This window comes from Calypte anna, chromosome 24, assembly GCF_003957555.1.
Source record: "Calypte anna isolate BGI_N300 chromosome 24, bCalAnn1_v1.p, whole genome shotgun sequence".
Lineage (NCBI taxonomy): Eukaryota > Metazoa > Chordata > Aves > Apodiformes > Trochilidae > Calypte > Calypte anna.
This window is the reverse complement of record NC_044269.1, coordinates 1,164,478-1,185,535: the sequence shown is the minus strand read 5'-3', so window position 1 is coordinate 1,185,535 and position 21,058 is coordinate 1,164,478. Positions and strand designations below refer to the sequence as shown.

The 21,058-nt window shown below is 50.0% G+C and overlaps 1 protein-coding gene across 1 annotated transcript in view; it reads right to left on the bottom strand.

Moving 5' to 3' along the window:
* Positions 1 to 21,058, bottom strand: part of KIRREL3 (kirre like nephrin family adhesion molecule 3) — a 270,602-nt gene that overhangs the window by 41,652 nt on the left and 207,892 nt on the right. Inside the window, 2 exon segments of the mRNA XM_030464796.1 lie at positions 18,968 to 19,117; positions 20,776 to 20,925. Of these exon segments, the coding sequence (XP_030320656.1) occupies positions 18,968 to 19,117; positions 20,776 to 20,925 (300 nt within the window).

Here is a 21,058-nt window from a genome sequence, read left to right as displayed (position 1 = left end):
TCCTTCCTAAAGAGTGATTTAAATATTGGATTTTCATCTCACATTGGGATTAAACCCAAAGCTCAGAGCTGTGAAAGCCTTTGTGAGCCCTGCCTCTGGGCAGCACCCATTTTTTGGAGGAAACATGAGGAGGCCTGACCCGGGATAAGTGAACATCTGTATTCTACAAATGCTTTTTATAAAAGAGGAGGAGAAAAAAAACAAACTTGGCAAACCCCACCAAGCTTTACTAAACATCCAGATGCTGTGCAGGCAGGCAGGTACCTGGCTGGGTATTGATTGTTCACTTGAAATATTCTCTCTGCAAAGAGTAAGAAATTCAAAATTTACTCTTCCTGTTGAAAGGGAAATAGGAGCCCAGCAAATATTTTGCCTTTCAGACTCCCAGACAAGTTGGTGTTTGGCTGGATCATCCCAAAGCCTTTGGAGGCAGCTGCTTGGTTGTGTCTGTGCTGAGCTCCCCTCAGCCTGAAGGGCATTGCTGGGGGTGATGGGGAAAGTCAGGGGAAAGCCTTGGGAGGAGGGATGGGACAGGAAGGGAGGAAAAACCATCTGCCCAGCTGGCCTGGTTACCACTCTAATAACCAAATCCATTAATGGGATCCCCTCTCACACCCCAACCTCCCAGCTTGGGAACTGTGTACCTCAAAGAGGGGGAAACTGAGGCACGGATAGGCTGTGATCTGCTGAGCTGGAAAGGGAAGGATCAGGACACCAGGGATGAAAGGTCCAAGCACTTCCCTCTCTCCCACAAGCAGCAATCCAAAGGGCCAGAGCTGGAGGGGCTGGGGGCACTGCCTGAGCCTTCTCCTGGGAGGGGGGGACAGGCAGGGAAATCATCATCTCCCCAATGTAGGGCAGCACCCCCTGCTCACAGCTCCTGGGTGCTGACTGACAGATCAGAGAGTGCAGGCAAGAAACTGAATTCATTATTTTTCCCCATGTCAGATATTTTTCAGATTTTTTTTTTAAAGGATTATTACTGTTCATTTAAGAAAAAAGCAGAAAGGAAAAGTTGGATGCTCTGGAGCAAACCCCAGGAGTTGGCCCCCTCCTTCAGCTGCTGCTGCTCTTAGATCTCTTCTGCAGGAAGGGATGGGAGGAATCCTGCTTGGGGGAAATTCAAAGGGCTGAGCCCTGTCAGAGCTGTGTCACCCAACCCCTCGGAGATGTTTTCATCTGCAGAGGGATGAGTCCTGGGCTGTGTGCTCAGAAAATCTGTGGCACTCAAGTAAATTGGAGCTATCTTCCCCCTGGATGTGTCCCCAGCACTTGGGGGGCTTTTGGTCCAGGAGAAAGCAGGAGGTGCCATGAAAATAAAATAAAATAACAAAATGCAGCCATGCCTGAGCCAGCCCTTCCCTGCCACGAGTGGCTTGTCCTGCTGCAGGATTGTCCTGCTGCAGGATCCTGCTCCAGCAACCCCCAAACACCCCCACACCCCATGTCCCAAGTGCTGAGCAATGCAAAATAAAGTGGGCTGACCCATCAGGATGCTGGTTCCCAGATGGGGACAGGGACAAGTGTCCCTGGGTGGCAGAAGGAAGCCAAACTCAGTCCTTCTGGGAGGAGGGCACCATCAATCCCAGTGCTCCCAGTGCTGCCAAGTGGCTGGGCTGGGGCTGGATGTGGATACCAGGCAGCAGCACAGCTCCAGCACACTCCTGCCCTTGTCTGCCCTCCTGTCCCACTCAGACTTACACAAACCTTGAGCAGATCTCTTTTTTTAAGGTAAATTATCTGAGTCTTTAAGCCCCTGTTCAGAGAGAGCCCCTGCAAGCTGCTCTCAGGTCCCTCTTTGAAGGTGTCCCCAAAGCCATGGCACAGCTCTGTCCCCATCACCAGCAAGAGAAAAATTGGGTTTTGATGGCAGGAATCCTTCCTGCTGCCTGCTTAAAGCCACGACAGAAGGAGCCTGGGGATGATGGCTTCAGGTTGGCTACATCTGGGTGGTTTTGCAAAGGTTTCTCTCTGCAAGGAGCACAAAGACACTGGGGATGGAGGTGCTGGATTTAGCCCTCTAAAAATAGTGACAGGGGCTGGGTTTGTGGGAGAAGGCCAGATGGAGGAAGAGAACAAGAGAAAAAGGGTTGGATTGGCTGCAGGACATGCAGAAAGGAAAGGTTTTGTTTCTTGGGGAGGTACTACCTAGGGCTGCACCAGCATCTGCTCCCATGTGCTTTTTGTCTAAATAGGATATTGATTTCTTTTTCCTTTGTTTTTTACTGATGGAGTGGTTCAGAGCAATGTCTGCTTGGGTGGAATTTTATTCTTTTTTAATTAAGGAATCAATAGCAAAAAAGGCAACAAGAAGTGCAACATCTCAGTCAGGGACTCTGTGCCTCCTGGAGCCTGAGGGTGCGGCCAGGCACCTTTGGACTGATTTGGGAGATGGGGTGAAGCAGGAACAGTCAGGTTTGTGGGATGGGACAGGACCTGTTCCATTTCAGCCTCACCACCAGGAGGGCTGGACCTGCCCCCCCACTCCACTTGAGATGCTCCCAGCATCCATCCATCCCCATCCATCCCCATCCATCCCCCATCCATCCCCATCCATCCCCCATCCATCCCCCATCCATCCCCCATCCATCAAAGTCCCCTTCCTGCCTCCTGTGGTTTTAATCACTCAGGTCCTGTCTGCCATCAGATGGCAGGGAGAAAGGAAAGGGAAAGAGAAGAAAGAGATGAGGAAGCACAAATCCAGTTTGTCCACGGAGCAGCCGGAGTGGGGAAGGTTTTGTTGGGAGGCTCATGGGAAACACACAAATGATTTCAGGAGTGAAAGTTTCCTCTGCTGCCCTTTCCCAGCTGAAATGCTTTGCCAGCTTTGACTCACACAACAAAAATCTTCCCTCAATGGAAATAAAAGAAGTCACCCAGGCGTGGTCCCAGAGAGGCTCCAGCTCCATCACTTTTCCTTTTCAGGCTAACTGGGCCTCAGTGAGCAGAGCAGGCTGGTGCAGAGATGGAGAGTGAGGTGGAAGGGGCAGAAAATTGGGATCCAGGTGGTGGCTGGTGGGGAATCTCTCTGGGATCCACAAGGTCCTGGCTGGGGGAGCTGCAGAGCTCCTTCCCTCCCTGCTTGTCCCTCAACCCCTCCCAGTTCCAATGACAGCCCAAAGGGTGCCAATTAACAAACTGCATTTTCCTTCCTCTCCTGCTCCTCCTTATCCTGGAGGACTCTGGTGGGAGGGAGACCCAGGAGCAGCACCTCCTGTGAATCCTTTGGCATGGACTGAGCCAGGGCATGAGGGCTGGCAGAGATGACCTCCTGGAGAAGCTTTTTGGAAGGGTGTTGGGGCCATCAAGTCCATGAGACAGGTTGGACATCTGTGAGCAGAGATGCCAGGACTCAGCCAGAATGGCCTTGGACACAGCTGGGTGCAAAACACCATTTGCATTTTGGTGAGAATCTGCAGTAAATGGAAATCAAAAGAACATCTGCTGCTTTTTCATTAAGCTTGTGTTGACACCAGAGGAGGGGAGGGGGACCATGGAAGGGCAGATGGAAAGGAAGGAGCTGCAGAGGGGGGGGGAGGTTGGCAGGATGCTGAATTGAGCTGGTCCCAGGCTGGTGGCTCCTGCCAGGACCTCAAACAAGGAGCTGCCTCTGCCCTGAGCTCAGGTGCCCACCCCAAAGAGGGGTCAGAGAGCTGCCCACCTGCAGCCCCTTCCCACCAGTGGGCTCAGAGAGCTCCTGAGGGTCCTGGGTTGCTTTGGAGAGAGGAAAGCCCTTGCTCAGGGTGGCAGAGCCAGGCTGAGAACATCTGGCAGCTCACTCAGCATCACCAAATCCATAGCAGCCAATCCATAGCAGCTGTACCCTGCTTGTCACATCATTTCTCAACTTTTCTTACAGCCCAGCTCTCAAATCCAGTTGAAGAGAGGAGGAGCAGAGCCTTTCATCACAGAAAAACCAACACATTTCTAATCCTCAGCACTGCAAAGCTTCAGATCCTGACCTTGGGATGCTCCACCAATAACAGAGGCGAAGCATTTTGATTTTCACTCCAAATTCCCTCACTTCTTCAAGCATTCTCGAGGCTTCAGGGACATGACATCTGCTTGTGGAGTGGCTCTTGTGCATCGTAGCCATTTCTAAGCCTCCCTGCAAGGGCATTCAGCCCTGTGCCTCCGAGCAGCAGATTCCCAAACGACCCCCAGCCTCAAATCAAAGGGGTCACAGGTGTCTGCAAAGAGCCCAGATTGCAGCAGAGCTTGTTGGGGAAGGAGAAAAAAAACCAAACACCCAGCAGCTTTTCATTTTGGGTTGCTCAGCTCTAGGCTTGGGCAGGCTCCTTCCCACTGAATCCATCCCTGTGGGGCTGCCTGCTGGGTCCCCACCATGTCCCACCCTGGATGAGCATCCCCTGACCCCTGCCTGCAGCACTGCTGGTGAATTCACACTGTTTGCAGACACAGCAATTAGGAAAAGCCCAAGGAGCAGGGGAGATTTTGGGCTGCCACTGGATTTTGGGGAGTCCAGCTCTGGCAGGAGCCCCAGGCAGGAGCAGGCTGCAAGTGTCCTGCAAGAGCAGGGAGGTGATGGGCTCATGGTCCCAGTCACCAACGTATTCAGATGGTGCTGAGGCAGTGGGTGCCACTTTTACCTGCTGAAGGGACCCCAGCCAGCACCCCCTGCCATCCTAACCCTGATATTGGTCACTTCACCCCAGCCCTCTGGGGCTCCAGGGTGCCAGTTTGCAGTGCAGAGAACACAGGAACATCCTTTAAACATCCTCTGAGTCCCCTCCACACACCCAAGCTGTCCCCACAGGTCCTTGCACGTGGCAGGTTGGTGTGTGGTCCCAAAGGTGGGAGCATCTTTGGAGAACCTGACTGCTGTCCCCATTTGTCAGCAAGGAGGGAACTCTGGAGGTGGGAAAGGCAGGCTGAGAAACTGGGCAGGGAGAAAAACCTCCTGCAGGAGTTCAGCTCCTTGTGCCTGGGAAGGGTTTGATTCCTCCTCTTTTAAACCCTCCATGCTGCCTGGGATGGTAGAAATCCATTTAGTAAACCTGGCTCGAGACAGCTTCCCCTGCCCAACAAAGCCCTGCATGCTCATTGCCAGCTTCTGAAGAGGATTTGCACGACAGACTTGTCCCCAAAGCAAAAAGTATTGTTAATTTTCCCCTTGGCTGCAGCCAGTCTGCTAGAGGAATGAGGCAGGACTCCAGAAAGATGGCCCAGCCCAGCTAATTCACAGCTCTTGTGAATACTCAGTGTGCTGGGAACAGCAAACCCTCACTTGCCTCCTCTGATTCCCCAGGGTAGGAACTGCAGGGGGAAAACCTCCTAACACAGCCACCACCAGCCCCATCTCCACAGAGCCACGGGAATGGGCTTGGGATGCAGGAATGGGAGCAGCATCGGGTTCTGCCCTTTCCACCTCTATCCTGGTCCCTGCCCCTCCACCCGGGCACCTACAGAGGGACAAAGTGGAGGAAAGATGGAGACAAAACCTAGAAGCTTCTCAAAGCTTTTTCCACTGAAACAAAGGAGAAAGAAGAGAGTGTTTGGACTAATTCACCCTCAAATCCTTCATCCCAACCACTGCATCCTTAGGAACAACCTTCCCAAACCCCATCTGAAGTATGCCCTGTGTCCACCTCCATCTGGTGGCACCATCTACATTAAAAGCACCATTAAGCACTGCAGAAACACTGCCAGGCACTGCCCTGGGCTTCGTTTGGCACATCCAGGGGCCAAACAGGAATTCAAGTCCCAGGTGGAGCAGTCAGGATGGAAGTTCACTGAACTTCACTAAACTAGAACTAGGGAGGAGCTCCTGGATTAAGGGAAAAAACCCAGAGTTGCTAAAGAGACATTGAGGGACCTCAAACTCAGCACAACTTTGATCTGAAGGATCAGGAGTGAGGCAGTGAAGGGAATGTGGAGAAATTGGTGACTCTGCAACAAGGAGTAACTCGCAAAGCCTGTCAAATCCATGAATTTCATCTGGAAGGATAATTTATCCAAAGGCTTGGGCTGGAGACTACATTATTCATTACCCTCACCATCCCCTGCTATACAATCATTTAGGATGATTCAGCCACCTCCTTGGGAGAAGCACAGCAACATCACCCACCCTCCAGCACCACAGCCCAAAGTTTGTCCCCATCAGTGACTTTCTGGCCACCTACAGCAAGAATCAACCCCCTTCAAAATCCCACTCTGCTCACCAAGAATTCTGTTTGTGCTGAAAAAAGCCCCTTCAGACCATTTGGTGAGCATTCGTGTGTCCCATTGCTATTAAAAAAAAAAACCAAACCACAAACCCACCTCCAAATTCCCAGCTGCTTGGCTCCTGCCAACGCTTGTAGTGAGGTTGTTATATCTGGGGGGATGCTGCAAATGCCAGAGGTTTGGGTCTTACCCTCTGGTTTTGTGGCTCGGGATTAGCAAAGCAGAAGGAGGAGCAAGAGGGAGGTGGAAAAGCAGATTTCAAAGCAGAGAGATGGGTTGCTGCCACTTTAGGATATTTTTTACCCAGTCAAGTACCACCGAGCATTAGGAAGGAGCCCAGAGGTGACTCTGTGGCAGAAAAGAAAGGGAAACAGATGAAAATAAAACCAAACCTTGCTATTCTTAATTCACTCCAGTTAATTTTAGCCTAATTTGATCACCATGTTCTTCTGTAAATATCGGCCCTTCTTTAATAAGTCAGCATTTGCCAGGGAGGCTGCAGCTGCAGTGCAATCACCAAGTGTATCATAAAAGACTTTCTCCCTTAATTGTTAGGAGGAACTGGAGCTCTTCTGAAGCAGGTATGGGATTGCAAAGAGAGATAATTATAACCAGATCTAATTAGTAATCAGAACAGTCCTCTCTCCTAGAAATTGTGGGGTTTTTTTACTTAAATATTCCCCCAGTTCTCCTAAGCAGACTGGGGCTCTGCTGCTGGCAGGAGCCCACCCCATCACCCATCACCTCTGTGCTGGGGAGGGGGTTTGGGTACCAAGCCCAGCACTGGGGCTGAGGGGTCCCCAGAGCCACCTCCTCAGCCTGGTCTGGGCTGGAGAAGCTCAGTTCTGTGTGAGCAAAAGGAGCAGGGAAAGAATGCAGTGAAGCAGGGTGAGACAGGAGAGGGTGCTCTCAGCACAGCAATGGAGCTGTGGAGGGAAGCAGGGTCCTGGTGCTGGGGGGATTCACAGGGTGAGGGCTCCCACTGCCTGCACCCCCATCCCTAGGGATGGGCTTCCCCCTGGGGTCTGCAATGGCAGCAGAAATCAGCTGTGGAGGAGAGAGGGAGAATAAAACACAGGCAGAAAGCTGGGAGATGGGTGGTGACTGCTCTAATGTGTTACTGGGGCACAACCCCCCCAAACCTCTCCTGGGACACAGCAGAGCTCCTACAGCTCCTGTCTCCCAACCTGCAGCACAGGAGATGCCAAAGTCCAGGGAGGAAAATGAGGACAGGCAGGTGGGCTTGAAAGGAACAGTTTCATGGAGATATTGCCCAAACCAGCCTAGCCTTTTTTTTTTCTTCTTTTTTTTTTCTTTTTTTCCCCCCTCTCTTTTTCAGTTCAATTGTGGCAAAATCCATCATTCCAAAAGGGAAACTTTTCAAACCTCTGCCAGTTTTACTCTTCCATCCCTCCTGCTGCCTTTGCACAAGTCAAAGGTATCTTTGAACAGCACCAGGAAGCAAAGTCCCTCCCAATCCTGCCTGGGCAGCTGAGACAGAAAGCCACAGAGCCAGAAAATGGAGCTGCTCCCACTGAGGAGCAGAGAAATTGTTCCTCCAGATGTAACAGGAGGTTTCCCTGCCCTCCCAGAGGCATCACCCACAGCACAGGGTGCTCTTTGTCTTCCACCACCCCACTGTGGACATCCAAGTGCTGCTCCAAGTCCTTCAGAGCCCCTGGAGCCCTGGTACCACCTGGGGTGCTTTGGAGGCAGGCAGGAGGAGATGCCCAGCTCAGCCCCTGCAGTGTGGTTGGGTGTGACACTGCTGCAGGTTCATCCACAGCTTTCCTGGTGCCACCTCAGGCACCCAGCAGAAAAGCATCACCAAGGGTGATGGTGAAGTGGTGGTGCAGGAGATGTGATGGAGGAGTGAGAGGTGAGAGGGAGGAGTGAAAGGTGAGATGCAGGAGAGGTGAGATGGAGAAGTGGGGGATGAGATGGAGGAGTGGGAGATGTCCTAACAAGCTCCTTTCTGCCAAGGCACGACTGAGAGGAGCTCAGAGTAATTAAACACAGCTTGCTGCAAGCCTGGCTGGCCTAAAAGGATTTCATCCCAGGCTCTAATTACAGGGCTGCACTGACTCTCAGCCATATTAGCCTACGCTGATGCACTATTTTTTAATCTAGTTATTTCCTCCTAGCAGAGCTGTCTCCAGGGGGCTTGTTGGGCAGCAGAGTCAGCTCACAGCTGGGGATGGGCTAACTAGGCCAGCACTGCAGGACTTCTGGAGGATTTTTTTTTTTTTTTCCTCTTTCCACGTCTCAGTCTCATTCCCAGCAGGGAATGCCCCCTGACTGAAGCGTGTGTGAGACCCACGTGGGTGGGGGGAACCAGCTGGGTGAGGAGCAGGATGTGCAGGGACAAGGCCAAGGGGATGTGATGATGGGACCAGGCTCTGGGCTTCCAGAGACAAGGATTGGGATGTGTGTGCTCCTAGGAGGAATCACAGAATGCTTTGGGTTGGAAAGGACCTTAAAGCTCTTCCAGTTCCAACCTCCCATGGGCAGGGACACCTCCCACCAGCCCAGGGGGCTCCAAGCCCCATCCAACCTTCAACACTGCCAGGGAGGGGCAGCCACAGCTTCTGGGGGCAACCTGGGGCTCAGCACCCTCACACCTAATAATTTATTCCTAATTCCTAATCTAAATCTCCTCCTTTTCACCTTAAAACTGTTTCCACTCATCCTATCACTACATATCCTTGTAAAAAATCCCTCTTTTGGGTCCTGGAGGCTTTAAGGAGATTGAGGAAGGGGTGGGTGAAGAGCAGTCTCACTTGAAGCACCACGTTGTGATTCAGCCACCAGCTCCTGACCTGGTCACAGTGTGAGGATGATGAAGATAGGATGAAGAGCTGCTCCTCATCCCACTGCCTTATTGCCACCTCTCTAATGGGGGCTTCGTTCTCCCAGCTGCTGCTGACCTTGATACCTCCCAGTCTGAGGCCCCTCTATGGCAAAGGGATTCAATTAAGCCCTGGTTCACAGAGAGTGCTAAAAATGAAGGGGAGGGGAGGAAAAAGAGCCCAACAACAATAAAAAAACCCTTCCCTCACGAGAATAATTTTCTTCTATGGATTTTTAAGACCAGCGGCTGGAGAATCGCTTTTTCCTTCTCGTGGTGTCTCTCCAGTCAATAAATAAAAGGGAAATAAAAGATTTCAGAGAAAATAGAATGCAGTCAAAAGGTAAATTGTGGTCTTAAAAGCCCCTGAGAGACTGTCACAGACTGAAATGTTTCCTAGTTTGAGACCATTTCTTCCTGACTACATGGTTTCCGCTCCTCAATTTGCATCTCTGGGAGGTAATCTTTAAAACTGATTTTCCCCTGGTTGCATTTCATCGGCAAAGAAACTAAACAGGCTGCTGCATTACAGTAATAACATCAACATTTCAGCCACCTTTGCCTTAATTGTTTCTCTGTCTTGTCAAGAGAACCAGTTAAAGGAGATTTATGGTGGGGCAGGGAGGAGGGGGGGTCAAGCTGCACGCGTGTGGATGGGTGAGATAACCTGGAAAACCTGATTTCTGCCTTGTTATGTGTCACTGGCAGTGACAAAAAGTAAAATAAAATACAAAAAAATCCACCAGGTAAAAGGTTTGGACCATTTAAGTTAATAATAATTTCAGCATTTCACCTGTCTCTGGCTTAATTATTTCCTTCTCTCGGCTCTGCCACCTGAACCAGTTTAGATAAGATTTCAGCCTGGATAAAGAGGAGGAACTGCTTTCTCCAGAGCAGATAAGCTGCATTTTCCAGTGGAAAGGAAGAGAATACTCCAAATTTCTTTCTCCAAAAGCCTTGCCACTAAAAGATTGTGAAGTTTGGCAAAATGCTGATGGATGAAGAGAAAAGCACTTGTAAAGACAAGAAAGGGAAGGCAAAGTATGCAAAGCAGCTCACCAGCATCTGTGCCCAGCCACAATGCACACAAAGTCACCCCCAGAAGCACCCTGGATGTGGAACCAGGGGTCTGGCTGATCCCTACCTGCTTTTAGGGGGAGCTTAGGGGGGTTTGGCAAGGTCTCCTTACCCATCCAAGGTGTCAAAGCTCCCTTCTGAGCTGGCTGCACCTGAAACATAACCCCCTTGAGCCCTCCAGCTTGGAGTTTTTGGGTCTCACTGCCCTCTGAGATGTGCACATCCAGTTTTCTCCATCCCCCAGGTGCTTTAGAATGTGGTTTGCTTGCCAGGGAAACAGCTTAATGGGAAAGAAAGGGCTCTGGGACCTTAGAGCAGGGCTCTGCTGTGGCTGAAGATGCGGGGCTGGCAAGCAGAAGGTTTGGGATCAGGGTGTGGGCTGCTGCAGGCATCCCCAGCTCCATCCTGGTGGCTGCCAAGGCACCCACAGATGGGCTGCTTGTCTGTGTGCAAACATTTCCCAACACCTTGAGAGAGGTGTGAAGCCACAGCAGGTGGCTGGGAGCTGCCAAGGAGGAACCAGAGCACCCGAAGAGGGATGGGATGGATGGGAGATGCTGCCTCGAGGGAGAGGAGGAGATGCTCTTGGCTGCTCTGCACCCCACAGCACTGCTGGAACCCCAGAGAAACCTTTGAAAAGCAAAAGAAACAGCTTCCTGGATAAAAAGCTAAGCTGGGACCCTTGCCTGTCTGCTGGCAGTCTGGTTTTATTATGTAATTTCCAACCCTTTGGTGATTCAGATGTTTTCCCTGCATTTTGTTGCTGACCCTCAGGCCAGTCCTCAGAACAATATTTGCTCAGGGGGTTGTGTGCCTGCAGCTTTCTTTCCTTTTTTTTTTAATTATATAAATTCAGAGTGGATAAAAACTTTCCCTCTGTCTTGGTTTATAACAATCTGGGCAGTACTCATGCATCCTCCTGCAAGGCACCAGGAGTGTCAGGTATGAGGAGTGTGGGTTTCTGGGCTGCAATTCACATTCAGGGGAGAGGAGAGCCTTGGCTGGTATCTGCCTGCAGCCTGCCAGCTCCTGAGTGGAAAGAAACATCCTCCAGGGGTTCTCAGTGAGCTCCATGCTTTCCCTTATCTTCCCAAACCTGCAAAGTTTCCAGCCCAGGGGTAAATAATTGGATGATCTTGTTCTGGGTCCCAGTGTCAGGACTGGCTCGGGCTCCTCCAGCTTCCCTCTGCCTGGCTTTGCCTTCCCACCCTGCCTGGAGGCTGATTATATTGGGTCTGCATGTGTAAGTACAGCCTCCTGTCATCCTAATAATCTAAAGTGGTGATTTGAATAACAGTTGTTGATGCCTGCAGTTTCCTGTAATTTCCAAAAGGAAACAAATCCAGGCAGGCTGCAATTTTGCGCCTATGAATTTTGAATGAACATCTCAAAGAGCCTCCCTCCCTCTCTCCCTCTCTCCCTTTCTCTCTCCCTTCCTTCCTCCCCTCCCTTTCTCTGCCTCCCAGCCCCAGCTGAGCTGCTCTTGGAGGCTCTCATGATTCCAGGGGGTGGATGTGGGGCTGAGAGGGGGGGGTTGGACACCTGGGATGAGGGACCTGGCAAAGCACGGGGCTGTGGCTCAGGGAGCTGGGGGAGGACGGGGAGGCAGAAGCATCTTTCAGGTGTTGGGATTTTTCCCTGGTGGTACCTGCTGGCCAAGCTCCTCACCTTCTAACACAGGAGCTCCAAGAGGTCATTGTCATGATGGAGACAGTCCCTGTTTATAACCTCCTCCCTGACAAGTTTTCCCTCTTGTTCTGCCACATGCAGTTTTATGGCAGCCAGGCTTCTCCTTTTTTTTTTATGGTGCTGTTGTTTTTTAAAGTGGGTTTTATCACCTGGTTTTATTACAAACTTACTGTCCAGCACCCCAAGTGCTGTGGCAGTGAAGAGGGAGAGGGGCTGGGGGGATGGAGCAGCTCTGTCCCTGAGCAGCTTGCTGCCTGCCTGGGATTTGGTGATGGATGGAGTGCTTGTTTTCTGGTATATTTTTATCCCTAGATATACAAAGCACTTTGTGCTCCCAATGGATAGCAGGCACTATATAAATGTAAATCATTATCATTAAATACCGTCTGCAGCTTTTCAGCCTACCAGTTGGAATCAAATATTTAAAGGGGGCAGCTGGTCTCCGGGCTTCCACTGGTGAACTGAGTGTGGGAGGTGTGATTTTTGTCTTTGTTACCAATTAAATGTGATATCATGCAAGACTTTTATTTTTCCCTTGCAATTTTTCATGCTGCCTTGGATCTGAAAGTCACTTCTCACCCACCATGAGAAATCTCTGCAGACTTCCCTAGCAACAACCTGAATAAGAAACAGCCTCCTCAGGCCTGGGGATGCTCCCTAGATTGTCCCAAACCTGGAGTGAAAGGTCTCTGTCCCAAGTTAAGGACAATCAGAGGATCCCCTGTGTCCCAGTAGGTCACGGGGAGGAGAGTTTGTTTCCTGTACAATTTATGACTCAACAAAGAATTCAGACACTTGCCCCAAAAGCTGTGAGTCTGCTGCCAGAGCCCAGAAATAACTGACCCCCCAAACCTCTTGGATGTCACCCCCACAGGAGCTGCAGATGGTGGTTATCACCCAAAGTTTCCTGCTTCTGCTTCACCCTGCTCCTTCTCTCCTTTCCTTAGGGGAGGGATCTGAGCCTGCAGGACTTACCCCAGGTTGGGAATAAGGCTTGGGCAGCCCAGAGGTGAACCCAGGACTCGTGTGTTACCACCCAGCTCAGAAAGGTTTAGCACTATGGAAAGGAACAAGGTTTTATCCTCATTCCTGGTTTGTTTTATTTTTCCATCACTTTCCCCATCCTCTCATAAGCTTCCTGCTGCCCGAGGGACACCTTCCACTTAGCTACATGTGCCTTTCTAATTTCGTGCTGTAATGGAGATTTGGAGGTGCCAAATTTGTAACTTGCTGTCAGTGCCTTGGGTCTCCCTGCAGTGGTCAGAGGAGCCCCAGGCCATGGCTTCAGAGGTGTTCCCAGGGGTTGCCATCATCCCAGCCTGCATGGATAACTCATCAGGCTCAAAGAGCTGGGATCTGCTCAGCAGAGCAAGTGATGGGGTTCAAAGGAAACGAGGCAAATCTGTGGTGCTGAAAGCTACCTGGGAATTTAAGCACAGAACGAGGAAAACTCTTAGGGTAGCACCTAAGCCCAGGGCTTTCAGAGGACACAAATACTGCAATATCTGTCAATCTGGTAACTCTGGAGCTGGCTTTGAGGGAGTGGAGGCAGCATCTTCCCTCTGGGTAATCAGACATCTAGAAACTGATTTATTTGTGAAACATTCCCTGGGCATGCAGTGGTGTTTTAACCATGTCCAGGACAGGACTGACACCCAGCAGGGTGCTGTCCCAAGGAATGTGCAGACTGGGATGGGTCTCTGCAAAGCTCCAGGTTTCCCAGTGACCGATGGGAAACTCCCTCTGGGCTCCTCAGGACAGGAGCTTTTGGTGGCTCCTGGGCACACTGAGCTGCTCTCTGCCTTAGCACAGCACAAGCAGCAGAGCAGTGGGTAGAGCTGTCATGTGAAGGAAAAAAAACCAAATCCTTTTCCAGCTTTCCTCTCCCCATCTCAGGGCAATTGCAAAATCTTCGTTCTGCAGTGAGAAGATCAGCAGAGCCTGGGGCAGGGGGACAGGTCCCATCCAGCACCTCAGCCCAGCACCAGGCTCTGAGGTGCTGAATGAGGATGTAAATGGATCAATTTTTGCTTGTCTTTTTCCAGCTCAGGAGAGCAGAGCTCTCCCTCCAGCCAAGCAGGGTGTTAACCCCTCTGCAACCCCCAGATCAACCCCAGCTTGGGAAGAGCCAGGCCTAGACCCCAGTTTTTAGCAGAAGGCACCTCTTGTCCATCTCTTTGCCCAGCTACAAACAGACTGCACGAGGCAGAAGTTGCCTTTCCCCCTGAATTTTTGCAGCACTGAGCACCTCTGAGAGCCTGAGTTTGCCCAGCAGGATGTGGTCCAGCCCATGGAGATGCTTTCCCAGCCTGGGAGTCATGCAGGGATGCTGGCAAGAAAACCCTGTCCACCCTGTGCTATCAAAAAGCTCAGAGCACTGTAAACTTAAGCTGCTCAGACATGACATCAAATATTTAGGTTATCTGGGATTTGTGCTCCATTGTTTGATGTTTCTGTTTCGTTCTCAGAAGACTCCGTTGCTGTTTTGCCACTGAAAAAAATATTCCCAGCAGAAAATGCAGCTTGGTGAAGACCCAAACTTTTTATAAGGAGAAGAGAGACTATCTGGAAGGAAATTACCAGGCTTTCATTCCTTCCTTTTTATTCTGAATTGACATCCTGGCTCTACATGCTGGCTCAAGCTGATTTTTGCATTTGGAGAATTGAAATCTATTACAAAGTATGGAAAATACTCAAGACAGTTCCAAGCTAAACTGTTTTTCTGGATCTGAAGCATTACCTAGTCCACATTTTCTCATCGACGCTCAGCCTTACAAACAAATATTGAAAAATGGCCTTTCCCAGGCCATTACCTCTTTATTTCCTGATCAAACTCTGCTAAAGAGCAGGAAAGCTGGGAAAGGCAGATGTCTCAAGCTGCCAGCCATCATTTTGGTAATGGAAATAGCTTACTCTGCTCTGCAGGGGAGGACTGGAAAGATTCAGCTGGAAAGAGGATTTGAATAAAATAATAAATAGATAAATGAGTAAATAAAATGAAATGGAGAAAAGAAAAGGGCTGTGATTGAAGATGGATACATCTGGCATCTGGTGACCCTCCTCTTCTCCTGTCCCTGGCTTGTGCCATCTTAAAAGACAGGAACTCTCACTTCAAATTAACTTAATCTGAACCAAGAGGGGATTCGTGTTGATTTAAGAAAGGTTCAGTTCTGTGGGGACACACGTGGAGGCTGAGTTAATATTAGAAGAGGCTGTGGAGGGGAAGGAGGGGGAGAATTAGGCTGTGAGAGGTGAATGTACAAGTTAATTAACAGCCTATCAATTATTCACCTGAAGGCTCTGGCAGCAGCTCCTCTGCCTCCCTCCTTATCCCCCATGGCCTGATTATCACCAGGGTCCCACCAGCATCTCTGCAGGACCCAGCCTGTCCCGTGGTCCAGGGCATGGCTGGGGGCATCCCACCTTCTGCTGGGCAGGACCACAAACCAGGACAGCCTTGGAATTCTCCTTGGAATTCACCAAGGAAGGAGAGCAACCACCCTACCACCCACCTTCCACATCTCACCACCCACCTTCCCTTCCTCCATCACTCCCCTGGCCCTGCCCATGGGGGGCAACACCAGGACCCCCCTCCTCCCCTCTCCTTTCCTCCTTCCCAGTGAATCCAGTGCTCTCTTCCAAGTTTTCTCCTCCAGCTTTTAGTCTGGGAACTCAGCACTAATTAATGTGGCTGCAAATCCCAGCTCAGCTGCCAGGGCCTCCAGTTCCTTCCCAGTCCCCCAAGTGCAGAAGGCTCCACCAGCCAGCCCTGGGGCTCCTGGAACTACATGCCTGGCAGATGCATATTTTATTACCAGGCATCTGTTGGCTCTATAATCTCTTGTATTTGCCCTCCCTGCTCTGAGCTTTGATGGAAGACCAGAGGGAACTCTCCAGTGGTTACAACCAAAGTGTTTGCTTTGCAATTCTGCTCAATTGCTGTCTGATTTTATTTTTAAATTTCTCCAAGTCCTAATCAGGCTCTCACTTTATTTAATTAATACTCCAGCTTAGTTAAACAGATCATAAATTAAGCAGCCTTGCCATTAAAGATGTACCAGGTAGCAAATAGCCCTCCAGTGGCTTCTCAAAGCTTGCCTGGCTTGGGCTTTCCTGACAAACGTGGATACCTCTGTATCTCCCAGATCACAGAATCACAGATTTGTCAGGCTTGGAAGGGACCTTTAAGCTCACCCAGTTACATCCTCCCTGCCATGGACCAGATAAGGTTGCTCAGAGCCCCATCCAACCTGGTCTGAAAAACTTCCAGGGATGGGTGGGGCTTCTACCACCTCTGAGCATCCTGTGCCAGTGTCAATCAATGTCACTGTCACCATCTCCTCAGCTTCCTTCCTGCTCTGGCCTCTCCAGGAGAAACATTTGGACAATTTGGGCAAGACCTGGAGAAGGGGGTTCCCTCAGCTCTGGGTTCCCAAGCAATCTTTGTCCCTCAGACACTACAAAGAGAAGACTTTCCCCTGTGCTGGTGGCAGCAATAGGCTCCTCTGTTTGAATGTTTGGACTTCCAAGGCTATGGAATGATCTGTTCCACTACATTTAACCATGTAGATTTGAAAACAACGTGACAAAACCTTAAATATTTAATTAAAATGTGGTGTAGCTCTGCATCTGAGCAGGGGAGTAGGAGGCATCAGCCCAGCAAAGCAGTTGTCAGACATGAATGACAGCAGTTGGAAACTGAACTGGGAGGCATGAGGGGATTTCTTGATACCAGGGAAATGGAAAAGCTGGCAAGAAGGGACAAGGCAGCACCAACCCATGCAAAAAAAAAAAAACCAAAACAAACCCCAGGCAAGGCATTTTCCAGAGAAAAGGGGTCACTGGGGTGTGATAGAGCTGGACTGGGTTGCCCAGAACTGCCTCCATCATCCTTAGCTGGCTGATGAGATGTAGGCAGAGGCAGCAGGAGTGGGTCAGAAAAACCCCCCAGCTGTGACAAAAATCTTCCTGGGGAGCTGCAGGGTCTGCAGGCAGAGCTGGGGAGGGCTGAGGGGTCACCCCCTCCTCGGGGGATGCCTGCAGCCCCAGGGGAAGCTGTGCTGGAGGAACACCCCACAGCCACCTCCTTCAAAAGAGGCAGCTCAGATTGCCTGCCACATCCCTTCCTAACCCAGCCAGATAAAAGCTGTCAGATCCACATCACCCTCCAGAGACAGCTGCTTAGCTCCTGACTAAAGCAGCCTGAATGCACGGGATCCAGAGAGGAGCAATGTGAGCACAGGTGGTGGCATCACACATCTGGAACCACTGCAAGCGTCTGTTTCCTGTACAAACATCCACTTTGCCTCCCCCAGGTGCTGTAACTTTATGCTCTGCAAGCCCTAACTGGCTGTCAGGAGCCAGCACTCCCTGGTAGCACACAGGGGATTGGAGGTGTTGGCTTTTCCTGTGCTGTTTCTATTCCCTTCCCAAACCAGAGCACACCCCAAAAGCAGCCAAGCAGCATCTGCTGACTGCTGACCACCCCCCAGCCCCTTGCTGATACAATTTGTACCCCCTGGTTGGCTTTAAGTTTCCCCAGAACATCTGAATAAAGACATCTCCAGGGACAAGGTGCTGCTGCTGGGTTCCCAAGCCCCATTTTCTCAGCCATCGGGCTGAAGCTGAACGCTCCAGAACTTGAATTTTCTTAAAAGGGAAAAACCACGCCGCAAATAAAAGTTGCTGAACATCTTAGGTAAATGTACCAATTAGCAACTACCATGTATATTCACAGAAACATTAACTACCATCTATTCAACACATTCCATAACCCCAAAGATAATAACGATTTCCTTTTGATCCATAAAAACATCTCTCTGCTCAATCAACCCTTTGCAGCAGCTCCGAGCTGACGTTCGCCCGCGCGCCCTGGGACTAAATTAGTTTTGAAATCTTTAAGCTCTAATTAAATAACATTATTTCTTTTGTCTGGCTCCGGCAACGTATTTTGCCTTCCCAACAGAAGGAGGGGAAGGCGATGCAGCTTGCAGAGGTTGTTGGTAAAAGGAAAAAACCCCTCTGACAGCCACCTTCTGCTTCCTGATTAATTTGCAGGTGTGCGGGCAAACCATCAGAGCTGGGAGCTGCTGGATGGAGCAAAAGGGGGATCAAAAGAAAATCAGCCTTGTCCTGGGGGTCAGGGAAGGAAGAGGGGGCAGGTGGGTAAGTTGGGGAATAGGGTATTGGGTAGAGAATAGGAGAGAGAGAAACCAAGGCAGGGGACATTGCACAGCAGGAATTAGAGCTCAGCGTGGCAGCAGGCTCTGATAAAGTGAATCTTCAACCAAAACCAGGACCATAATTCACTTTTTTTTGGCTGCTTAAGATTAATTGGTGACTAAAAGCACTCAAACTCCTTGTTTGGACCTCTTTTTAATATTTCCCTCACCTAAAATTCACCAGGAAAACAAACCTATGAGGAACAAGCAATTCCAAATGTTAATTATAACAAAGTTAAACATGTAAATAGTTTCACCCTGGGGGCTGAATAGTCAGGATGTATCTGGGACCAATACAGACTGGGTTGTGTCCAAGCTTTTCAAGAAAAATACCAGTTTTGTTATTTCCCCTGAAACCTTATCAGCTCTGGGAAGTCTTGCTGAAGCAGCCTGCACCCCTGAGAAGAACCCAAAGCCCTTTGCAATCCTTTGCCAGTGCCACCCTCCCAGCTCTCACCCAAAATGAGTCTGTAAGATGCTGGGACCTTTCTCCTGTTTGTCACCCCATGTCACAACCACCTGTTTTGCTCATGGGGAAGCTCACTGAGAGATACACAAAGAAAATAGTATGAAGAGAGCATGTAAACCAAGCTCTCCTCAAGTGATGGAGTCTCCCTGGGTCCTGCTATGGAGCAGCAGTCCAGGGTGATGCACATGGCACTGATAGCACTGGCACTCCTTAAATCCACCCTTAAATTTATGCCCATGCACCCTTAATTTCCATGTGCATTTGTAGAGCTGAAGCATCAAACACTTTGTGCCTGTGCTACTCATCCCAGTGCTCCCAAAACGGATCCTTTCTTGGGATCAAGACACACCTCCATCTCTCTCACCGTGGATTAATTGATTAATTCTTGATTTAGCACCATTTTCTTAAAAAAGCCACTCAGTGCAACCAAGAAACCCCCATAAATAACCTCCAGCAGGATGGGGAGAAGAGACTCACCCAGCACGGTCAGGCGGGCAGGTCTGGAGCGGATGGCAGCTTGGATGGCCTGGCACTCATAGACAGCATCATCTTGGAGATCAGCTCTCAGGATTTTCAGGTGATGCTCTCCAGAGAGATGGTCCCCTACGACCAGGTAACGTGGGTAACCTGTGGGAGGAGAAGCAGGAGGCAGCTGGGCTGATGAAGTCTAAAATGAGCCCCAGCAGTGAACACCCAGGGGCCAGGTAGCTTCCACCCCTCCTTGGCAACCAGGGCAAAAAGGGAGAATTCCAAATTCCTTCCGAATTCCAAATTCCTTCCAAATTCAGGAAAGAAATAAGAGTTCAAAAAGAAGGGCTGAGGAAGGAGCATTAGCTGAAATCCCACAGAAAAGAGATGAGCCCTTCCCCCAGGAAACCCCCCCTCACCTCCACCTCCTCTGATTCTTTATCTCTGTTTGGCTTGTGGTGAAACCCTGGAATATTTCCCTTTTTAGGTCTGTGTAAAGGTTGGGTGGGGGCCCGGGGGGGGGCACCAGAAGCCTCATGGCACGGATGCTGCCATCACCCCATCCCTCCCTGTGCTGGGCAGGCAGCCTGGCACCAATCCTCTGATTATTTTTTTTTTTTTAATTTCCCAAGCTCTCAGCAGCAGGATTTGCTCTCCTGAACCACAAGAAATACAAATGATGGGTTTATTTGTATTTAGCTAATTAGATAACTGGCTGGGCTGGCAGCTCCTCTTGCTGAAGGCAGCCCCAGCTCTGGGTGTTTCACAAGAAGCGATGCAGCTCGGCGGAGCTGGTGTCACCCATTCGTGTCATCAGGTCTTGTGTGGAAAGTTCAGCTCTTTAATATCTGTAAAGAGTTGTGGCAGGGAGCTTTGAAAATCAAAACGAGGACTGCTCGCTCAGGCAAGCCTGAGAAATGAGTAATTATTGGTGATAAAAAAACAAAAAACCAACAACAACAGAGAAAAGGAAAAAAGAGGCATTGCGTTTGAGGAATGAGGTCCCTGGAGACCAAGGAACATCAATCCTCTCCTGGTTTCTGGATGGTGTTGCTTGAAAAACCCTCCCAGGACTCCTCTGCCCTGCAGAAGTTGAGTGGTGGCAATGTCACCCGTGTGCTCAGGGACAGGGCTGCAGCTCCCAGGTTTCTCACTGCCCTCTCAGGTTTCTGGCTTTCAAGCACTCTTCCTCAGTCATAGGAAATATTGCACTAAAAATGAGTATTTTCCAGCAAAATTTATAGAATAAACTATGTAACTTCTCCACTATTGCTCCAGAGTCTTTGCCACTTGCAATGATCCCTCAGTCACAAGCCCTGTGTGGGATTAAGTACTGAGGAATTCTGAGGAATTTTATTACCAAACTGCAATTTGCCAAAAGTACAGTTTCAAGAAGCCACGAGTGCTTGTGGGCTCTGCTGGATTGCAGTAAATACATGCAGCCAAAGCAAACTTTCTTCTTTTTGGAGAACGTCAAAACACTTTCAACAATTACAAAACACTTCAGTGACATTGGAATTGGAACTTTGGAAACGTGACATTTGAGTCCAGAAGTCAGCCAAAGTAAAGCTTTCCTAAAGGGGCAGTGGGAAACCAGAGGAGTCGTTTCAAGTCAGAGGTGAAAGAAAAGAAAATATTAAAAAAAATGTTTGTTTATTCCCATTTTTAATGCTTGTGTTTGAGCTGGCTGGAGGGCTTGGTAGCTGAGTCTTGAAATCAGAAGGCAGCGATCCTTAAAATAAATATTGTGGCTGCACCTGGGGCAGCAGTGCTCCTGTTTTCCTCCTTTAGGTAGGGAAATAAAAATCCCAACTTACTTGAGAGGTCCCTTCCGACCCCGAGGGCCAGCCCATCTTTGATCCAGAGGACGATGCCATTGTACTCAGGGATGGCACAGGGCAGGGTCACTGCCTGCCCCGCGATCACCACCTGGTCCTGGGGCTGCTGGGTGAAGGAGGAGGCTTGGCCTGGAGAGAGGAAGAGGAGGGAAAAAAAGAAGCTGTGGTTTGCCACGCAGTGCTTTGGGATGCAGCAGCTCAAGGTGCTTCCCTGTGCTGGGATTGGGAAGTTCTTGATTAGAGTCAGAATCTGCAAGCTTGG